The sequence below is a fragment of the Macaca thibetana genome, chromosome 14 (genome assembly GCF_024542745.1).
Source record: "Macaca thibetana thibetana isolate TM-01 chromosome 14, ASM2454274v1, whole genome shotgun sequence".
Lineage (NCBI taxonomy): Eukaryota > Metazoa > Chordata > Mammalia > Primates > Cercopithecidae > Macaca > Macaca thibetana.
In genome coordinates this window covers 103,484,866-103,506,737 of record NC_065591.1, presented here as the reverse complement: position 1 = coordinate 103,506,737, position 21,872 = coordinate 103,484,866, and the positions used below count along the sequence as shown (strand labels likewise).

General features: G+C 39.3%; 1 protein-coding gene across 3 annotated transcripts in view; it reads right to left on the bottom strand.

Moving 5' to 3' along the window:
• SIK2 (salt inducible kinase 2) overlaps positions 1-21,872 on the bottom strand; it is a 130,578-nt gene that overhangs the window by 31,733 nt on the left and 76,973 nt on the right. For all 3 annotated transcript variants that reach the window (XR_007719298.1, XM_050757682.1, XM_050757681.1), the window contains one exon: positions 12,603-12,764. Coding sequence is in view for 2 of the 3 variants with exons in the window: in XM_050757682.1 (XP_050613639.1) it covers positions 12,603-12,764 (162 nt within the window). In the remaining variant the exon portion in view is untranslated. The remainder of the gene's footprint in view (positions 1-12,602; positions 12,765-21,872) is intronic.

Sequence of the window (21,872 nt, the reverse complement as noted above, 5' to 3'; positions counted from 1 at the left end):
ACCCTTGAAGGCAACTGAGTGCAGCGTTTCCTAAGTGACAACCCTGTAAGTGTTGGTCCACATATCCTGTTTTAGGCAGATACCCATCTGAATAGCTCATTAACATCTGATGGCCATATAGCCCAGCCATAAGCCACCTATCACCATCACTCATTTACTAATTTATGGATCGTAGTGGCATTATAGTTCAAAACAGTTAATGGCCTTCTTCTTATGATCTTAGCCATACTGAATCTATGGTTTTGATACAGAGAATGCACTCTAGAAACACTACTCAGATGCCTTCAATATGCATTTAAAAATTTAGTAAGTATTGTTATAAATGCAAGTTTATACCCTTTTGCTAAGCCTTTATAGTCTCATGTTCTTACCGAAGAAACAAATTCCTATTATTTTGTTAAGTTATACTCATGCTGTCTTATGTTGCTCCATACTCCTAACGGAAGAACCTGTCTTAGTGACAGGAACTGGCTCTCCAGCCAGCAGGAGCGCAGCATTGCATGCACAGTGAGCTTTAAGAGATGGCTCAAGAAAGACTGGATCGAGTCTCCACTGCCAGACAGATTGACTGGCTTTGTGACTTTGGATCAGTCTTTGTGAGCCTTAGTTTCCCCCATCTGTAAAGTTAAAATGATAAATATACCTAGTCAGCAGGTTGCTGTAAAGGCCCAATGTGTTAAAATCAGCTCACTCCATTCATACCTTGAGATCATACATACTTGTGCACCTTAGGCAAAGCATTCTCTTAGCTTGCTAACATAAAAACTAGTGGCAAGCAGTAGTAACAGTAATAACAGTAATGATCCCCATCATTACAGCTTCGTGGAAGAGTACAATCTATGAAGTTATAAGAACTAGAGCTAATTTCCAGTTTTATCACTTTCAAGCTTCAAGTCCTCTAGGAAAGTTATTTTTTCCACATCTATAAATGTAGGGATAATCCACCTACCCAGATAGGATGCTGCAAGGATTAAATGAGATTAAGAATGTAAAATGCCAGAGCATACTAGACGTGAAAGGTCAGCTCTCCTCCTCCTGTGAAACCATTACCACCAACTGTTGCCTTTCAGAGAAAAAGGTCCCAAAAAAGTAGATAGGAGTGGTAGAAAAAGTTAGAGGGAGCTTAAGGGTTTAAGAGAGAAAAGACGGTACATCTGGGGAAAGAGCTTCAGATACAGTCTAAACCTAGTGAACACCACTGTGGTCTGCCTTTGGTATCCAGGAGTGTGAGGCAATGGGGGTGCCAGGCAGAAGTTCTCTCTTTACAAAGTAACCTCAGCTCAGCTCCACAGTCCACTTTCCAAAATGACTGTCAGAAAGGCCTTATCTTCACAATACCACCTCTATGACTAACCACCCCTAGAACACCGTATCCCATATGGACACATACAGATATATATATTTCTAATTTTCCAGAAAAACTACACTCTCAGATGAGTCAAGGACTAGATGTTCCCATGAGTCAGGAACTAGATGTTCTCATGAGTCAAGGACTAGATGTTAAATGAGTCAAGGACTATGTTCAAATGTTAATTTCACTCACAGGATAAAGCAGCACAAGAAACTCTTGGATGTGTGTTCAGAGATCCTGAAATACATACAATAATTGCTGCACTTTAAACCATAATCACAGGATGAGTTTTAGTGCCTGTAAATTGAGGATACTCTCCAAATAGCACAGGTAAGGTTTTTTTTTTTTGAGACAGGGTCTTGCTCTGTTGCCCAGGCTGGAGTGCAGTGGCACGATCTCAGCTCACAGCAGTCCTTGCACTTCAACCTCCTGAGTAGCACAGGTGTGCTCCACCATACCCGGCTAATTTTTGTAAAATTTTTTGTAGAGACAGGGATTCGCTATGTTTCCCAGGCTGGTCTCCAAATCCTGGGCTGAAGCAATCCACCCGCCGTGGCCTCCCAAAGTGCTGGGATTATAGGTGTGAGCCACCACCTGGCCCATTGGTAAGTTTTAATGTCTCCAGGAGCCCTTATAGAGTCACATCATTCTGAAATTCCCCAGACCTGGTGAAATAAACTCAAAGGAGTGAATGGGACAGAGGCCTGTAAAGAAGGTGGCCTGGCCTCTTTATTGCCTTAGGCTCTCATGGTACACTTCACAGGCAAGAGAACAAGAGCTAGGAACGCTTCTCTGGACCCGTGGTAGCCCAGTTTCAACCTCTGCTTTACAAATCTAGCACAAAGAAAGCTTCCTGTTCACTTACAAGAGGAATGGTACTAAGTAATTATTTCTATTTTCTGTAGGTAATATGAATATAGAAACTTGGGTCTATAGGAATATTAAAAGAAACACTGAAGGACAGGCTCACTAAGCTGTAACAATATTACATGTGCTGAGGTCTTCTATAACCTTGTCAAAGCACTTCAAATGTTATATTTATATATGTTTTTGAGACTGGTCTTGCTCTGTTGCCCAAGCTGGGGGACAGAGGTGTGAATCACAGCTCACTGTAGCCTTCATCTCCCAAGCTCAAGTGATCTTTTTGCCTCAGCCTTCCAAAGAGCTGGGACCACAGACTCACACGACCATGCCTGGCTAATTTTTTTTTAACTATTATTATTTTTTTTTGGGTAGAGACAAGGTCTCACTATGTTGTGGAGGCTGGTCTTAAACTCCTTGGCTCAACTGATCCTCCTGCCTCAGTCCCCAAAGTGCTGGGACTACAGGTGTGAGCCACTGCCCTCTGCCAAACACTGGATTTGTAATCATCTGAAGAATGGGTTAAGAAAGACTTTGGTGTTAGGCAGATTGGGGATCAAATCTTGGGTTTTCCATTAGCTATGTAATCTTGGACAAATTACTTAACTTCTTGGAGCCTTGGTTTCCTCATCTGAAAAATAGAGACAATATTTACATTTCATAAAGTAGTTGTATTAACAGAAATAGATATTATATTGCGATTGAAACACAGTAGGTAGCCAATAAACAGAAGCTATCGTTGCTATTATTATTTATTATTTTACTTATCTGTCTATCACATCAGACTAAGTTCCTCGGGAGCAGAGAATAGGGGACGATAGTCTGTACTCCCAACTCTCAGCATATCATCTGCAGACAAGAGCTGCTCGATAAAGGTTTACCATATGAATATGTTGTTCCTACCTCTTTTAAAAGTGCTCTACTATGTGACAGGAGCTGACTTAAGCTCTCTGAAGATAATTTCTTCTTAGTTCTATGAAGTATCCTTATTTTAGGAGAAAGTGAGGATATAAAGTTAAGTATTTTGCCAGAGGTTATACAGCTAGCTACTAAGTTGCACCAGTGGAATAGAAACCAAGTTTAACTACTTCGAGGCTTCATTGTTAACCACTACCTTCATGTCTTTCACTGGCATGTCAAAAATAGTTATTTTTGAAGAAGTTAATAATTGTCAGGGTTAAGAAGTGGCAGCAAAAGTCACTTAAAAATAAAAGCCTTTTAATTTCTTCACAGGAATCTGGATAACTTGCTTCACCCAGTCTGCAGCTTTCTGCCTAAATGCATAAGGTGCATTGTGAAGTGGGGGGTGAGTAGGGGGGGATGAAATATGAAAATGCAGGGTTTATTTCTTACCGCCATTTATTCAAATGACATGGACTATATTCATGTTTCATCATACTAACCAATTTCATTCATTCCTTCACTAAACATCAGCATTCCATACACATGTCAACCACTGTGCAAACACAGAAGTCTTGCAACAACACAAAATAATAAGACTCCACATCATCATCTGACTTTTGGAAAGCATTATGAAAACAATCACTTGGGCATTCGTCTCTCTCTCTACCAGACTCAGATCCAGCCTAGCCCTGATAGAAAGCAAACATCTTTCTAGTTTAATATCTTCTCTAACTCTGATACGCAAGTTAATACCTAAAACTTTGGCTATGTTCCTCAGACATTCTGCTTGCTATTATAAACAAAACATTTATGCCATGCCATGTGGCTTCATTTTGACTTTTTTAAACTCTTAATTTTGAAATATTTTTAGATTTACAGGAAGAGTTGCAACAGTAAATTCAGAATTCCTCATACCCTTCACCCAGCTTCCTCTAATGTTAACATTTTACATACCTACAGTATAATCACCAAAACTAAGCTTCAATTATCAAAACATTGATTCACTACTATTAATTAAACTACAGACTTAACATTTCATGAGTTTAGTCACGTGTTCCTTTTCAGTTCAGGAATTCCACATTGCATTTAGCCTCCTGACTCCTTAGTCTTCTCCAATTTGTATTCATATTCTCTCATCTGGGTTCTATATGGTCTGAAATATTTATAGAAGAGGATTCGGGGTAGAGTCTTTAATTACAGATCAGTTACTGACTCTCATGAAAATCAACTAGGCCTCAAAAGCTGAGTCCTCTATCTCTTAATTAACCAGCAACAGCAGACCAAGGATATATCTGAACATAGCCCTAGAGCTGCTATTATTGTTTTCTGCTCTATATTTTGAAAGTTGACTGACTGACCTATATCATCCTAACAAAAACCAGTATTACTGTCATCACTAAATTGTATAAATTATATAAATTATCAGTGCCCAAAATTATCATTAGCAAAGGCATGATGTTTTAGGAATAAGAGGGTCTTGCATAGAGTAAATAAGCTGATTCTGATGATTATTGTCTAATGGGAACCAGGTACAAAATGGAGAATTCTGTTTGTTGGAATGAAGTAATGAAATAAATCAAATACTAACATGCATATAAATCACCTGGGGAAATTGCTAAAGTGCAGACTCTGACTCAGTACGTTTAGGGACAGGCCTCAGATTCTGCATTTGTAACAAGCTTTGAAGTGATGCTCATGCTGCTGGTCTCCAGACCACTCTTTGACTAGCCAGAAAACAGAATGAAACAGAGGCGGTGAAAAATATACAGAAGATTTAAACAGTTTGTCAATGTTTACTGTTGCAAAAGATTACACTTGCTAAATTCTTTTAGGATTTTTATTTAAATAGGAGACGTAAGAAAATTGTTAGGTTAAACTAAGTCATTTGTTTTTAAAAAAGGAAAAAAACAAACAAAACATTGAAAACCAATCTTCAAGCTAAGGAAAAGTAAATGATTTCTAGGAATCAACACCACTGAGGCAATTTTGAATCTCCAGCAGTGTGTTATAATGTCTAATTTATAATTTAAAAAATCCTCCTACAGAGCAGCAGATGGCTTTAGGGTTAAATTTATCCTTGTTTCTAAAATTACCAGTAGAATTCAGCTAGCCAGGCTTGATGAAGAGTTACACATCCTTTGTAATTATAATAGGAGTGAAGAAGACAATTATGAGGAAATGAAAGCTGACAAATGAAAGGTGGAGAGTGATAGAGATGAAGCTGACCCATTGCACAAACTGAATGTGGATCAGCCAACACTGACGTCAATGCATACTTTGTTGCCCACCAGCAAGAAAAGGTCAGTTGCACAGTTCATTTCCAAACATCAGTCACTCTCCCATCTGACAGGAGGGAAGGGAACAATCATCACAGTTGAGATGAAATGTGATCCTGCTGACCAATGTAAGACATCTATTTGTCCAGTCAGAGAGTTCAATGAGCTAAGAAGCAAATAAATAATCTTCCTTAGCTTAAATGAAGTAAGGGGAAGGGAAATGAAGAGGGAAAAAAATATCAAACCAAACCGAACCCTTTGAGCCATCTTCCATATTCCCAGCTTACTATGGAATGCTAAGTAGGACTTAAGGATACAAAGTTTCATTGTGCTTTTTGATGTAAAGCTCTTTTTACTTTTTACATAACGCTAGTGGCAGGAGGAGAACAAATGGAAGACTTGCAATAAATATTTTTCCAATAAAAATAAAATACTTAAAAAAAATATATTTTTCCTATCTTTGCCTCTCCTACCCTTTTTCAGTTCTAGGGGACAAATCTGAAATCATATATACAGAAACCCTGACTCAAGGTCATCTAGTAAGTAGGAAGGTTGTTAGAAGCAATGATGGGCCAATGCTTCAAATCAGAAAGGAAGCATTCCTCTTGAGCTCAAGGCAAGTGACTCGTGATGCACAGGTCAGACTAATCAGGCTAATTACACAATACTAATTACATTTAAGGTCTCTCTCAGCAAAAAATTAAGTTGCATCAACCAGAGACAATTGAGAATATGTGAAAAACTTTCCTTGGTCCTAAAAGGTTTGTATTAATAAGGCTTTAAAGCCTTAGTTAATTAAAAAAACATGCTGAGAGGGTTATATGGCTATTAAAATTTTAAGGCTTTGTTTTCACATGGAATCAATTATACATTGAATACAAATAATAGCTACCTTGTATTGAGTGTTTACATGGTGCCAGGAGCTTTATCTAACAATTTATTTAACAAACAGTTAACTAGCACTATGTGCCGGGCACCGTTCTAAGTACCCTACAAACATTAACTCAAGTAATAATCACTATGAGATATGAACTTTCATCATTCTCCCTTTACAGATAAGGAAACTGAGAAGAGTGAAGTCAGGAGACGTGGTCAAGGTCACAAAGCTAGTAAGTGGCAGAGGCGGGAATCAAACCCAGGTATCCTCACTTTACAGCCCATACTCTGACCTATTACCCTACATCGCCTCCCTGTCTCCAATATTATCACCGATCTCTACAATCTGTTCCTGAAAAACAGATTTGTATTTAATAGATATGGAAACCCAGGCCTAGAGAGTGTAAATAATCGGCCCAAGGTCATAGCTACTAAGTGGCACAGCCAGAATTTGCACCAGCACTGTTACTCAACTCGGTACTCTACATGAAGCCCTGTTTAACGTGTGATTAATTCATAGATTTTTATCCTAATTTAAGTATTTATTATAAACATTTTAGATTGGGAAAGTTGGAGAATAAAACTAAATATTCTTCATCTATTTATTCTCAACTTAATGCCTAAATAGCCAGAGCCACGATAGCTAGGTGGAAATAGTACTGCAATTACTAAAACTACTGAAAGCCAATATTGCTTTCCATTAAGCCTCTTACTGTGAATGTCCTCACACTCACTTTTTACAAAGGTTGGAGGTCTCATGGTTGAAGTAATGAGTACACACTGGTGTGGGTGGATCCATGGCTCATTAGTGTCTCAAGTTTTGTTTTATTTTTTTGTTTGAGACGGAGTCTTGCTCTGTCACCAGGCTGGAGTGCAGTGGTGCGATCTCGGTTCACTGAAACCCCCGACTCCCTGGTTCAAGCAATTCTCCTGCCTCAGCCTCCCGAGTAGCTGGGATTACAGGCATGTGCCACCATGCCCAGCTAATTTTTGTAGTTTTAGTAGAGATGGGGTTTCCCCATGTTGGCCAGGATGGTCTCGAACTCCTGACCTCGTGATCCGTCCACCTTGGCCTCCCAAAATTCTGGGATTACAGGAGTGAGCCACCGTGCCTGGCCTGTCTCAAGTTTTTACTCACGGGGAGAACATAACCTAGAAACTGATCTCAAAGCCATGTTTCTGTTATTTATTAAAATGAACCATGTTTGATACTTCTATTCCATTTTGTTTTATAAACACAAAAATATTTTAATTTAAACTTAGTTTTGGCTTGTGCTTCTCTTCAATTTCAATATACAGGATGACTAAAACAGTTCATTTATTCAGCTTATTTTGCAATTAAAGAGGTTTTCATAAGCCAAAAAAAAAAAAAAAAAAAAAAAAAAACCAAAACCAAAACCAAAACAAAAAACAAAAAAAAGTATAATTTGAGGGAATAACTTTGTAAGGGTTCTTGTAATTTCTTCCCATGGAGCCCTATTTTTCCAACGTGTTAGATTCCATTACGATTTAAGAGTTCTCAGAGACAAGAAGATGATTCTTAAAGAAAATCAGGGCCATCAAGAAGTTATAAAATCTACAGATAAAAATAAATATCCTAGAGAAATTATTTAAAGACACTGGAATCCATCTAAACACTTTATGGCATGTGGAATGATCTGGCCCATGCCTACCTCTCCTGGCTCTTTTCCTATCATTCTCACTGGCTAACACCTGCAGTTTCCTTACCACTCCAATTTGCTCTGTCCTCTCAGCCTTTGCATGTGCGGATCCACCTGCTTGAGGAAGCTACCCCAGCCTCAATCTCTCTCTCTCTCTCTTCTTCTCTCCTTTTTTTTTTGAGACTGACTCTCGCTCTGTTGCCTAGGCTGGAGTGCAGTGCAGTGGTGGGATCTCAGCTCACTGCAATTCAGCCTCCCAGGTTCAAGCAATTCTCCAGCCTTAGCCTCCTGAGTAGCTGGGACTACAGGTGCACGCTGCCACGCCCGGCTAATTTTTTGTATTTTAGTAGAGACGGGGTTTCACCATGTTGCCCAGGCTGGTCTTGAACTCCTGAGCTCCGGCAATCTGCCCGCCTTGGCCTCCCAAAGTGCTAGGATTACAGGCATGAGCCACTGCTCATGCCTCTCCCTCTTTCTCTGTCTCCCCCATCCCAATCCCACCACAAATACCTTCTTGTTAATCAAGTGTTAGCTAATAATTTCCCTGATTCTTCCAGACAGAGTTAGTCTTTCTCCTAGCCTCATGGCCCTGAAAACAATGATCTTTTTGTGTTATATTAACTTAAAGGTCTGGTTCTTATTTGATTAACTCCTTGAGGTAAGAGCAGAGTTAAGCTTTTTGTCACTGCTGCTGTTTTTTGTCTTGAAATGTATGAACCTCCAGGACTTACTCCAAGAGCAGAACAGAAGCTTAAGAAACATTTACTAAAATTTTTGAGGATAGTGGAGACGACAGAGAATTAAGTGTGGGCAAGAAAATTTGAGTGCTTGGTTATACTGCGCGCGTGTGTGTGTATGTATGTCTGCTTGTAAGGAATGGAAGCAGGGACACTAAATATACAACCATAGAATGATGGACCCCAAAATTCAATTAGTGAGTACCCCTTCAGGAAGCAGTGGCAGAATGCTTGGAAATGACAACATGGTGTAGTGGGAGAAGGACAGATACTGTGGTCAGACAGACCTAGGTTTGAATTCCAGGTCTACTACTTATTATCTGTGTCACCTTGGCCAATTGTTTAATCTCTTTGCATCTCAGCTTTCTCATCTAGTAACTGGCAATAGCTAAGTGGCTCCCAAGGTTGCTGTGAAGATGAAGAAAGAATCTAGCTGAATACCTGAAAACAGTGAGGGCTCAATTAAATGTAAGTCATCACACTGTCTTCACCAGAGAGAACAACTTCACCAATCTGAATTTTTACCTGACTTCTATAAAATTGGAAGGACTTGAAGATTAGATACTAAAAAATGAAAATAAAAACTAAAAAGACAAAACAAAAACCTAAGATATCACACAATGACAGCAGAAGCACTGATTTGACCCACCTATATTTTATGCCAGAATTATACTAGACATACTATAGCCAGGCAAAACTTGGTTATAATGTCAAAGCAATATTCTGTGTTTTTTGTTTGCAAGTTTCTTTGGTGTCTTACTTTGACATTTTCTTTTGAGATGTTAGTGACAGCACCTTGTAATTCCTACAGCACATGATTTACATACCTATAACCTTTCTCTGTCTAAAAAAACTCCTAGAACACATGCACACTTACGTTTCTTGTAGCACTATTTACAATAGCAAAGACTTGGAACCAACCCAAATGCCTGTCAATGATAGACTGGATAAAGAAAATGTGGCACATATACACCATGGAATACTATGCAGCCATAAAAAAGAATGAGTTCATGTCTTTTCAGGGACATGGATGAAGCTGGAAACCATCATCCTCAGCAAACTAACGGAACAGAAAACCAAACACCACATGTTCTCATTCATAAGTGAGAGCTGAACAATGAGAACACATATACACAGGGAGGGGAACATCACACACAGGGGCCTGTTGGGGGTTGAGGGGAGGCGGGGAGGGAGGGGAGGGAGAGCCTTAGGATAAATACTTAATATATGCAGGGCTTAAAACCTAGATGACGGGTTGATAGGTGCAGCAGATCACCATGGCACAAGTATACCTGTGTAACAAATCTGCACGTTCAGCACATGTATCTCAGAACTTAAAGTAAAAAAAAAAAAAAGGTTCCCTTGGAAAAACAAAACAAAAAACTCCTAGAACTCCTTTGAGCTATTGTTTTGGCAAATATTTTGTTTTGATAATAAGGGAATGTAAAGGTGAAGCAGGAGTTTCCCCCTTCTTTCTACAGAGCAAAGGACTTAAAAAAAAAAAAAAGAAAGACTTTCTCTGAAAAAGACAATTTTAGGGCAGCCGGTGCTTTCAGGGAGCATTAACCAAAATATCCCAGTGAAGTTCATTACAGAAGGTTGGCAAACAAGAGTGAAATAAATGACACCAAATGGAAGATCCAAAAGCAGAGGAAGGGGAAAAAACAAATGGAAGTGAACACACATAAACTATGAAAGCATTCTAATTTCGTGCATCACATTTTCACAACAAAAATGACAAATCGATACAAATCTTTATATATATGTATATACATGTGTTATATATGTATATACATACACACACACACAAATGAATATAACAAATTAACTTAAAAACACTTTGTCTTATTCAGGTAATCCCATTAGAAAAAAAATCACAAGACTACAGAATGGAAAATCCATTACATATCCTGTAACATATGCAATATTGACATTTAAAATGAATAAAAATTATTTGCCTTCCCCTAATTGCCTAAGACAAAAACTAATGGGAAACGGCACAGAAACAAATCAGTTTGATGTACAAACATGAGGGTTTTACCTTATATTTTATATCATAATACAGCAAACCGAGGAAGCTACTTTGTCCCTAAACTTACTGAGTTCAATGAGTATCCAACCTAACAGGTCAATTAATAATTTCTTGGTCAGCCCCTGTCATCTGGATGTTTCCCTGCTCTTCTTTAACAATCTTAGGACAGAACACCACCATGTGCAACTTTGCTAAGCTTTTAACCCGTGTTTTCTCTTCTTCAAAACCCAAGTCAAACAAAATCTCCCTTACATACCTTCAACCTCTACCAACCTCTACTGCTGCTGCTGTAGTTCAGACTCATGTTTTCTTAAATGGACTATTGCACTAGATTCCTTATTAGTCTTCCTATCTTCCACCTCACCCACATCTCTCACCTATCTTTTTTTTTTTTTTTTTTTTTTGAGACGGAGTCTCACACTGTCGTCCAGGCTGGGGTGCAGTGGCGCGATTTCGGCTCACTGCAAGCTCTGCCTCCTGGGTTCACGCCATTCTCCTGCCTCAGCCTCCTGAGTAGCTGGGACTACAGGCACCCACCACCATACCTGGCTAATTTTTTTGTATTTTTAGTAGAGACAGGGTTTCACTGTACTAGCCAGGATGGTCTTGATCTCCTGACCTCGTGATCCACCCGCCGCAGCCTCCCAAACTGCTGGGATTACAGGCGTGAGCCACCACGCCCGGCCATCTCCCACCTATCTTAACTCTGCTGCCAGAGACATATTTCTGACATGCAAATCTAATCATGTTATCCCAATTCCACTTTACCCCCATCCATGCCCTATAATTTTCAGTAGGCTAGATTCCCCATTACCTACAGAATAAACTCTGAAATCTTTGACATGGCATTCAAGATGTTTCATATTCTGGTCTTTACCTATCTGCTCCCCCTGTATCAATCCCGCATGCCTACAGATTTTACATGTTACCAATTTTGAATTTACAGTTCCCCACCATTCCAATCTCTGTCTGCCTGCCTGCAACATTCTGCTTCTGTTTATCTTCCTGACATGCTTCTCTAACTTCTCTCTCAAGTCTAAGTTCAAATAATTCCTTCTCTGTGAAGCTTCCTTGACTCTACAGGTAGCCTGCTGTTCCCTCACCTATACTCCTACAGCAGTTTGTATATACTTTTAAAATTGCAACTATCATACTGTATTTTTTCAGTTTTATTAAAGTGTAATTGACAAAAATTGTATATATTCAAGGTGTACAACATGTTATTTTGATATATGGGTATGTTGTGAAATGATTTCCACATATCATATTGTACTTAACATAGCACAGTACCTGATACATATTTATTGAGTGAATTAGAGTTTTGACTATGTAAATATAGAAAATGAGATTATAAAAGAAAACATTTTATAATTGTGAAAAGGCAAAGAGAAAAACAGGCAAACTAATCTCTACCCAACTTAGTTTTCATGTTATAAACCAAACCCCTGTTGTATCAGAGCAAGGCAAGGTGTTTTTCTGTCTCAAGTATTTCTCATTCTACTTCCACCACTTCCTTTGCCTTTTCTCTGCTTCTGGCTGTAGCCATCAGTCATAATTAGGAGAGCAGGCCAGAGTACCAGCAACCAGCATTGCTCCTCCAGCCCCGTCCTCTCTCTAATCACTCTGACATTCAGACGAATGTGCCTCTTCCAGCAGAGGCCCCTGCCAACGGAATCTGGACACATCAGACGCCAGATGTAGCTCTGACCTGTGTATATTAATAATGAGCTCATTCCCTTACTTTTAATTACACATAGAACTAAGGAAATGAATAAAATGGACTTTGAGAAAGCCTGATGTCACCAGGTAGAAACGCTGCTGAATCTGTGCCTGCAGGTCTGTTTCCACACACTGAGTGCAGTGGCTCACGTCGGATCATGTTAGAGCCAGTTGTGTTCCAGTTACCTGCTATTTTGATATTCATGTTGTTATCCAGCAGGAGATTTTCAGCTTTGAGGTCACGGTGCACAATCTTCCGACCATGACAATAATCAACAGCAGATAGGATTTGCCAGAATTTTCGCCTGGCTTCAGACTCATTTAACCGGCCATGATTAGCAAGATAGTCTGTAAATGAAAAGAGGATTAAGAATTAGTCACCAAAATAAAATAACTCCACTATTAGTAGTCAGGAAATTTTTTTCCTCAAAACTTTTTTTTTTTTTTTTGGCTGGGTGCAGTGGCTCACGTCTGTAATCCCAGCACTTTGGGTGGCCGAGGCGGGCAGATCACAAGGTCAAGAGATCGAGACCATCCTGGCTAACACGGTGAAACCTACTCTACTAAAAATACAAAAAATTAGCCCGGCGTGGTGGCGGGCACCTGTAGTCCCAGCTACGCGGGAGGCTGAGGCAGAAGAATGGCGTGAACCCAGGAGGCGGAGCTTGCAGTCAGCTGAGATCGCACCACTGCACTCCAGCCTGGGTGAAAGAGCGAGACTGTCTCAAAAAACAAACAAAAAAGTTTTTTTTTTTTTTTTAAAAAACAGTAATTAGTGATAAAGTAATATGGTGTTTTCCAAGTTTCTTGTCTTTGAAGAAGTATTTCTTTTATAGAGTCTCACTCTGTTTCCCAGGCTGGAGTGCAGTGGCGCGATCTGAGCTCACTGCAACCTCCTCCTCCCAGGTTCAAATGATTCTTCTGCTTCAGCCTCCCGAGTAGCTGGGATTACAGGCACCTGCCACCACGCCCAGCTAATTTTTGTATTTTTAGTATAGATGGGGTTTCACCATGTTGGCCAGGCTGGTCTCGAACTCCCGACCTCATGATCCTCCTGCTTCGGCCTCCCAAAGTGCTGAGACTACAGGTGTGAGCCACTGTGCCTGGCCCGGAGAAGTATTTCTAATCATATTTCACTGCAGTCCAAACAAATGGTGACAGCCCAAGACCAGTCAGCAGCAAGCAGCATAATATTCACAGTACAATTCAACATAATTTTTTTAAAGTCTAGGTATTCTATTTGTTGAAAAGCTTATTATTTCACACTTTAAAAAACTGAAAGTTATGTAAAACAGAGGAAATAAATGAAGTATCTGACATCTCGTCACACAGAAGACATCTTTTCTGAAACACTGTTTTCATGCAATTATTATACAAACCACTTGTAACATGAGATATGGTGATACCTGGAAGTAGCTTAAATAATTCACGCCCTGAGCTGTTGGAAGGAATTCTCATCTACCCAAGAACATGCAGACTTGTGCTCTAAACCAAACACTGTCATGACAACCATATTCTCTAAACTATAAGACAAATACATTTTGCAAGATACACTATCTTTATGCAATGTTATAATCTTTATTAAAGCAGCTTACCTGAAAATTAATTCTACGTAACTATGTACATCAATTCAATAAAACTAAACATTACCACTCGTTAACACTTCACCCAAAGATCTGAAAGTCCTCTGAAATTATCTTTTGATCAACACAAATCTTGAAAGACTTTTAAATTTAACATAATTGTCCTAACTAGGGAACTGTATTAGTGACTCAGTATTCCCAGTCACCTGCACATGTTTTCTGCTCTAGTGTTTACTAGTTTACAGGTTTTTAAATTCCCTGCCTTTGGCTCATGTCCTTCTCAATATTTACTATATATTTTTTTCTTTAGTTTTTCGAGATAGAGTCTTGTCTGTCACCTAGCTGGAGTGACAGTGGTGCAATCTTGGCTCACTGCAACCTCTGTTTCCCAGGTTGAAGCAATTCTCATGCCTCAGTCTCCCGAGTAACTGGGACTACAGGTGCACGCCACCATGCCTGGCTAATTTTTATATTTGTAGTAGAGATGGGGTTTCACCATGTTGCCCAGGCTGGTTTTGAACTTCTGACCTTGGGTAATCTGCCCACCTTGGCCTCCCAAAGTGCTGAGATTATAGATGTGAGCCACCATGCCTGGCCTACTTGCTATAAAATTTACTAACATTTACACAATACTTTATACTTTACAAAGCATGTTCATATCACAGTGTCTCATTTCATCTTTCTAAAACCTATGATAACTATTACTCAATTTCCATTTCATAGATGAGAAAGCTGACAAATCAGAGGGAGTAAGTAATCTGGCTGCATTTGTACAACTGGTGACTGAACAGTCAATCTGGGGCTGTAATATTTGACTTAATTTTTTATTATATTAAGCATCTTTACTAGACTCCTGTTGAAATCCTAACCATCCTTTTATTTGTTTATTTATTTTTTAGTCAGGGTCTCATTCTGTTATTGCCCAGGGTGGAGTATGGTGTGCAATTATAGCTCACCTCAACCTCAACCTCCTGGACTCAATTAATCCTTCTACCTCAGCCTCCCGAGTAGCTGGGACTACAGATGCATGCACATCTGGTTAATTATTAATATCTTATTTTTTGTAGAGATGGGGTCTCACTCTCTACCTTGGTCAGGCTGGTCTCAAACTCCTGGACTCAAGCAATCCTCCTGCCTTAGCCTCCCAAAGTGCTGGGATTATAGGTGTGAGCCATCACACCAGACCCTAACCATCCTTTCAAAACTCTAATTAAATGACACCTTGCCCTTAAATAGTCCCTGATCACTTCAAACAGAAATAACCTGTTCTCTCAACACCTTGTCATTTATCATACACGGCCTCACACTGTATGTAATAATCCACATACGTATAATAAATATCCCAAGGTACACACACATGTGTACACACACAGCCCTAACTTTAAAAGAGGGGTCCTTAACCCCTGAGTCACGGACCAGCACTGGTCCATGGCCTGTTAGGAACGCGGTCCCCGCCATAGGAATGCGAACCCTATTGTGAACTGCAAATGTGAGGGATCTAGGTTGCGCCCTCCTTTTGAGAATCTAATGCCTGATGATCTGAGGTAGAGCAGTTTCATCCCCAAATCATCCTCCCCATCCTGGGTCTGTGGAAAAATTGTCCTCCACTTACTTGGTCCCTGGTGCCATTTAAAAGGTTGGGGACTACTGCTTTAACACATAGTGTTTTGTTTTGAAGTATTAAAGACAATGTCATTTAAGCCTCCTGAAGACAGGAACCGTTTTATTCTCTTTTGTACTCTGCAATGCTTAGCACTAAGCACAATGCATCCTCTGTATAATTCTGAGTACTTAGCTGATTAGCCATATTCTAAATATTACAGGCTTTAAATTTAAGTGGACATTTTATCTATTCTTTTTTATGGGTTAGCATCAGAAACTGAGAAGGTCAGCTCATTACATCTTCCCCTTGCCTTTGCAGAACCTGCATAGTAGCTATCCATAATTCTAAAGGAGAACAGATCACTTAAGAACAAGCATGCATAATTTTTAGTCAAAATGTCCAAACTGCCAACTGAGACAGATTATGTTTAAGAACTGGCAAGTAGACAATGTGCCTTCTCTGCATAAGAGCAAACCAGAGGCTCACTTCTACACTGGATGAGCTGGGAAGTCCCTTATAAATATGGACCTTTGGGCAAATATAACCTACGGAGGGGAATGCAATATGCTTTCTGTAAGAAATAACTTTTGAGTAGTTAATAATATCTTTCCTAAGATTCCACACAAAATGCTATTTAAGCTGTACCTCTAAATGAGACCATTTTTTCATGGACAAATGATTGACTTGTACAGATAGAAAACTTTTTTTTTTCCCTGATGAAAATGCTGAGTCAATGGAGGTTAGTGGGAAAGATTTTTGAGATTTTGGCAACACAGAGAAATCTGACAGATTTAATGTGAAAAAGTGCAAGTTTACATATACAGAAAGAAACCCCAAACTACTGATCACAATATGAGTCCCCGGAAGCACAATGGAATCTGTAGTTATTGTTTTTTGAAGCTATCAGTCCAAATTGGGAGAACCACAGGCAAGGGGAAAGAAAAACTTTGAAACGTGGTATCAGGAAGGGCAGTGTCTGAAAAACAAAGGCATGGTATATCTGAATCTAAAGTTACCATGTAAAGCCAGAATCATCACATATCAGTAAATGTATAACACACAGTGTGAGAAAAATGATCTAAATTCCAGAGACAAACTATTTAGAGAAGTGGCACTTTCACTCTTCAGGTAAAAATCTCGGCAGGCATTCCAGGGTATCTATTATCTTCCCCATGCTTTATCATTTCTGCAGTGTAGGTATCCCTGAAAACTGTAACATGTGCTGAGAAATCCGTAATAGAAGTAAGTGAGCCAGAAACCTGTGGCTGCAAATAAAATTTGTTTAGGCATGTATCACCCCCTTCGAGGAACATAATCCAAGCTCAAGTTAATGTACACGGTCTTGAAGTTAACATACAAAAAGCACACTCATGTTTCACATTAAAAACCTATTTATGGCCTGGCACGGTGGCTCACACCTGTAATCCCAGGACTTTGGGAGGCTGAGGTGGGCAGATCACCTGAGGTCAGGAGTTCGAAACCAGCCTGACCAACATGGCGAAACTCTGTCTCTACTAAATATACAAAAATTAGTCAGGCATGGTGGCAGACACCTGTAATCCCAGCTACTCGGGAGGCTGAGGCAGGAGAATCACTTGAATCCGGGAGGCTGCAGTGAGCTAAGATTGAGCCACTACATTCTAGACTGGGCAACAGATCAAGATTCTGTCTCAAAAAAATAAAAAAATAAAAAAATAAACCTTATGATTATAGAACAAACTTATGAATTTAATAGCAACTGTCTATACTAATTGTTTATGTGTGTATTCTTGAGAGCTTGTTTGGAGGTTCTGGCAGGGCAGTGCAGCTACTCACATACCCTTGACCAAAGACCGGTCCTCCTCTATTGGGGATGTTTGTCCTCTTCGACCAAGCCTGCAGCTTTGGGAGGGACGCACGTGGAGGGGTGAGGGAGGAAGGGGAACACCGGTCTAGCCAGCCAGATCAGCTGAATCAACGCTGGCGATCAACGGGGTGACAGATGTTACAGCCACATTGCTCTCATGTCTGCTTATGTGTGTATTTTTGATGAATATAATACAGTTTTTAGAAACTGTTCCCTATGTTTATGTTGGTTCTGATTGCTAAGTGAAATGTAATTTTATGTTTGTTAACTTTAACAATGAAAACTTTTAAGGTAATATTTTGTATAACCCCTCCAGTTTTGCTTTTCTGGTCAATATTTTTTATTGCCATTTTACAAAAATCATGGTCTGCAACAGACTGGCTAATTTAAACTCAATACTGACAGTTTGATAGTTTGAGAAATACTAGCACAGGCAAGGTAAACAGGCAATTACAATACACTGTGATGAAGGTTAGCATAGGTAGAAATGTTCTAATAAATATATTATGTTACAGATATCTTTTAAAATTTTCTATTATGAAAGTTTTGTACATACATAAAATTATATTAAATAGTATAATAAATCAACCAAATTCGAGTTATCAACATTTTGTCATACTTGCTTCATTTATCCGTTTTTTCCTCATGTAACATAAAGCATATTTTGCCATCAATTTGTTTCACCCTAAATACTTTTCTATGTATCTCTTAAAAAATGACATTTTCTTACATAAGTGCAATATCATTATCAAACCTAACATAATTAACAATTCCTTATTATCATCTACTACCCAGTCTGAATTCAAATCTCCATAGTTGGCTTGTTTGAATCAGGATACAAGCCAAGATGAACATTTTATATTTGTTTATTTTGTTTCTGGAGCCCTTTTACACTGGAACAGGGCCCTTACTCTCACCGTCCCCTTTTCCTGTGCCACTGATTTGAAGAAAATGGGTCGGTCATCCTACATTCTGGATTTGTCCTCTGCTTCCTCACATTACTGTTTAACTTATTCTTCCGTCTCCTATAGTTTCTATAAAGGACTAAACAGATTCAGGCTTAATATCTTTTGGGAGTGGCAAGAATACATCACAGGTGCATCTACTAAGAGGAATATAACATCTGGTTCTTCTTTTAGGAGTGCTAAGATTGGTCAGTAAGTACTGTGAGTGAGAGCCTGATCCTTCAAATAAAGATTCTTATCAATCTTTCTCCTAATATCATGGTTCTCAAACTCCAGTGATTGTCAGAACCCTCAGAGGGCTTGTTAACACACAGCTTACTGGGACTTACCCTTAGGGTTTCTGACATAGCTGGTTTTGGAAAGAGCCTGAGATTTTGTATTTTTAAAAGAAGTATCCAAGTGATGTTTAAGATGCAGGAACAGGGGCCAGACTTTGAGAACCACAGCATTAACAGTTTTAGTATTCATTAGTGGCTGTTACATGAATCAATGATTTCATTAGGGGTTGCAAAATTGTGATTTTTTAATTGATTCCTGCCACATTTATTAGGTGAAATTCTTCTGTAGAGAAGTATTTTTTCTTGTCAACTAGAGTTATTATTCTGAAAAAAACTTCAATAGGTTGGAAGAATGAATGCTTAATTCTTCCTCTTTAAGTACCAATTTTCAAAGTAAGGAGTTGGCACGCTAGCCACTTCCAATGATGACCACTAAGATGTATGTGTTTATTTCCCAGCTTTCTTTTCTCTTTCTTTCATGATTCAAGCACCATAATAAATAACTACAAAGGAGTCTGAGACCAGCCTAGGCGACACAGTGAAATATTATTTCTAAAAAATATAAACTATCACCTTCATGTGGCTAACTTTTGATCTGCTTTATTCTTAGCTGAATGATGTTGGTTCTTTTTCACACTCTTCTCATTTAGTGCCTTTCTCAGTGTGCCTTTCATCACTCAGGTCAAAAGATATCTTAACACTCTGGCCTTGGGCCTTCTGCTCACAGACCCTACTGAAAGTCTAATAAAAATGATACATACATACACATGCACATATACAATTTAGTATATAATTTCTTTTCTTTTCTTTTCTTTTTTTTTTTGAGACAGAGTCTTGCTCTGTCACCCAGGCTGGGGTGCAGAGGTGCGATCTCGGCTCACTGCAAGCTCTGCCTCCCAGGTTCACACCATTCTCCTGCCTCAGCCCCCCGCGTAGCTGGGACTACAGGCACCCGCCACCACGCCCAGCTAATTTTTTGTATTTTTAGTGGAGACGGGGTTTCACCATGTTAGCCAGGATGGTCTCAATCTCCTGACCTCATGATCTGCCCGCCTCGGCCTCCCAAAGTGCTGGGATTACAGGCGTGAGCCACCGTGTCTGGTCCCCAGTTTAGTATATAATTTCAAGGAGGTCTATAAAATCTTAGGTTTAATACCAGGTTAAGAAACTCTGCCCTGGGAGATTTCATTCATTCCTTAGAATTTTTATAAGAATAATCTCCAAATTTGCCAATGATATTTGACATTTCAACAGTTACCTAATTATATATTTATACAGATTTTCTTTCTGCCACTGCAATGTTATCAAGACAGAGCTCATCTTTCTTTTTTTATTTTATTTTTTATTTTATTTTTTTTTTTGAGACGGAGTCTCGCTCTGTCACCCAGGCTGGAGTGCAGTGGCCGGATCTCAGCTCACTGCAAGCTCCGCCTCCTGGGTTCATGCCATTCTCCTGCCTCAGCCTCCCAAGTAGCTGGGACTACAGGCATCCGCCACATCACCCGGCTAGTTTTTTGTATTTTTTAGTAGAGACGGGGTTTCACCGTGTTAGCCAGGATGGTCTCGATCTCCTGACCTCATGATCCACCCGTCTCGGCCTCCCAAAGTGCTGGGATTACAGGTTTGAGCCACCGCGCCCGGCCTGCTCATCTTTCTTTTTACAAACTTCATTACCTCCTTCTAAGTCACTATAACTATCATCTTACAGTCAGTCAACCTCAAAAATTTAAGAGTCATCTTCTATCAACCCTGAAGGCTGATGCCCCAACAAGCAGATTCCAAGTTATACAGATTAAAGTTATATATAGTATAATTAATCAATGATTTCAGTCTGCACTTATAGATAAGTACATTTCATAGCATAGTGCCTGACACATAATAAATGCTCAATAAATGTTAGTTGCTATCATCATCGTTGTCGCTGCTTAGTGGTATCCCTTCTCTTCCCCCAGGGATAAGAGGCAGCCTTCCCAGCATCTTATTAAAGAAGTGGAGAAAACCCAGACAGCTGAGTTCCCTCAAGTCTCAGGGGTGTGAGAATCTCTGCATGACTATCTTTAAGTCTCATGTTCTTCAGTCAGAAATTACTAGCATTCCTCAAAGATGGAGCTGAATAATAGCACAAAAAATTAATAATTTCTGAAATTAAATATTTAATGTTATGTTAAAAGGATTTAATTTATAATTTTGGGAGTAAAGTAGAAAGGTTGATGCCAATTTAATATTTTATGCTTAAAGAATCTTTTTTTTTCTTTAAAAATCTCAGTTAAATCCTGGTAAGAGGTTCCTAACCCACAAATCTGCAGACTTCACAATTCTAGTTACTAAATTTGAAGAGAAACAGTGTTTTCAGGAATATGACCACTATGAACGACGAAGCTCTAATAAGGTAATCAAAACTGGCTCATCTGCTCTCTTCAAAATATTTTGAAGAGCTATTATTTTCAATCCTCAAATCTAAATCTACACTCATCTTTTCCTCTAACAATTCTTTTTTCTAATCAGTACAAAAATGATACTATGAAAACCCCCCCCGCCTTTTTTTTTTTTTTTAAGATGGAGTCTTACCCTGTCACCCAGGCTGGAGTGCAATGGTGCGATCTTGGCTCACTGCAACCTCCGCCTCCCAGGTTCAAATGATTCTCCTGCCTCAGCCTCCTGATTAGCTGGGATAACAGGGGCCTGCCACCATGCCCAGCTAATTTTCGTATTTTTAGTAGAGACAGGGTTTCACCATTTTGGCCAGTTGGTCTCAAACTCCTGACCTTATGATCCGCCCGCCTCGGCCTCCCAAAGTGTTGGGATTACAGGTGTAAGCCACTATACCAGGCCAAAATACTCCTCTTATGGGTAGATCAAGACTTCAAGCTTGACAGCTCAGCTTGTGCTGGTTCTTGCCAATCACTCTTGGAATATTACTAAGAAAGGAAGGCCCATTAGATGAAATAATCTGAACTGTTTTTAGCACACTGATATATGTACCACCTGACATGTGAACACTAGTAGAAAATGGATTAGGGATTAGGTATCTGATTCTGTATTAATTAGGATAACATGGGTTACCTTAATTTTAAATATTAGGTTATAATACTATTTATAATATTAAACTTTTAACCTTGAGACATATTTATGAATATAAAACTACAGATTGTAAAACACTTTGCTTTTCTCTGTTTGTTTT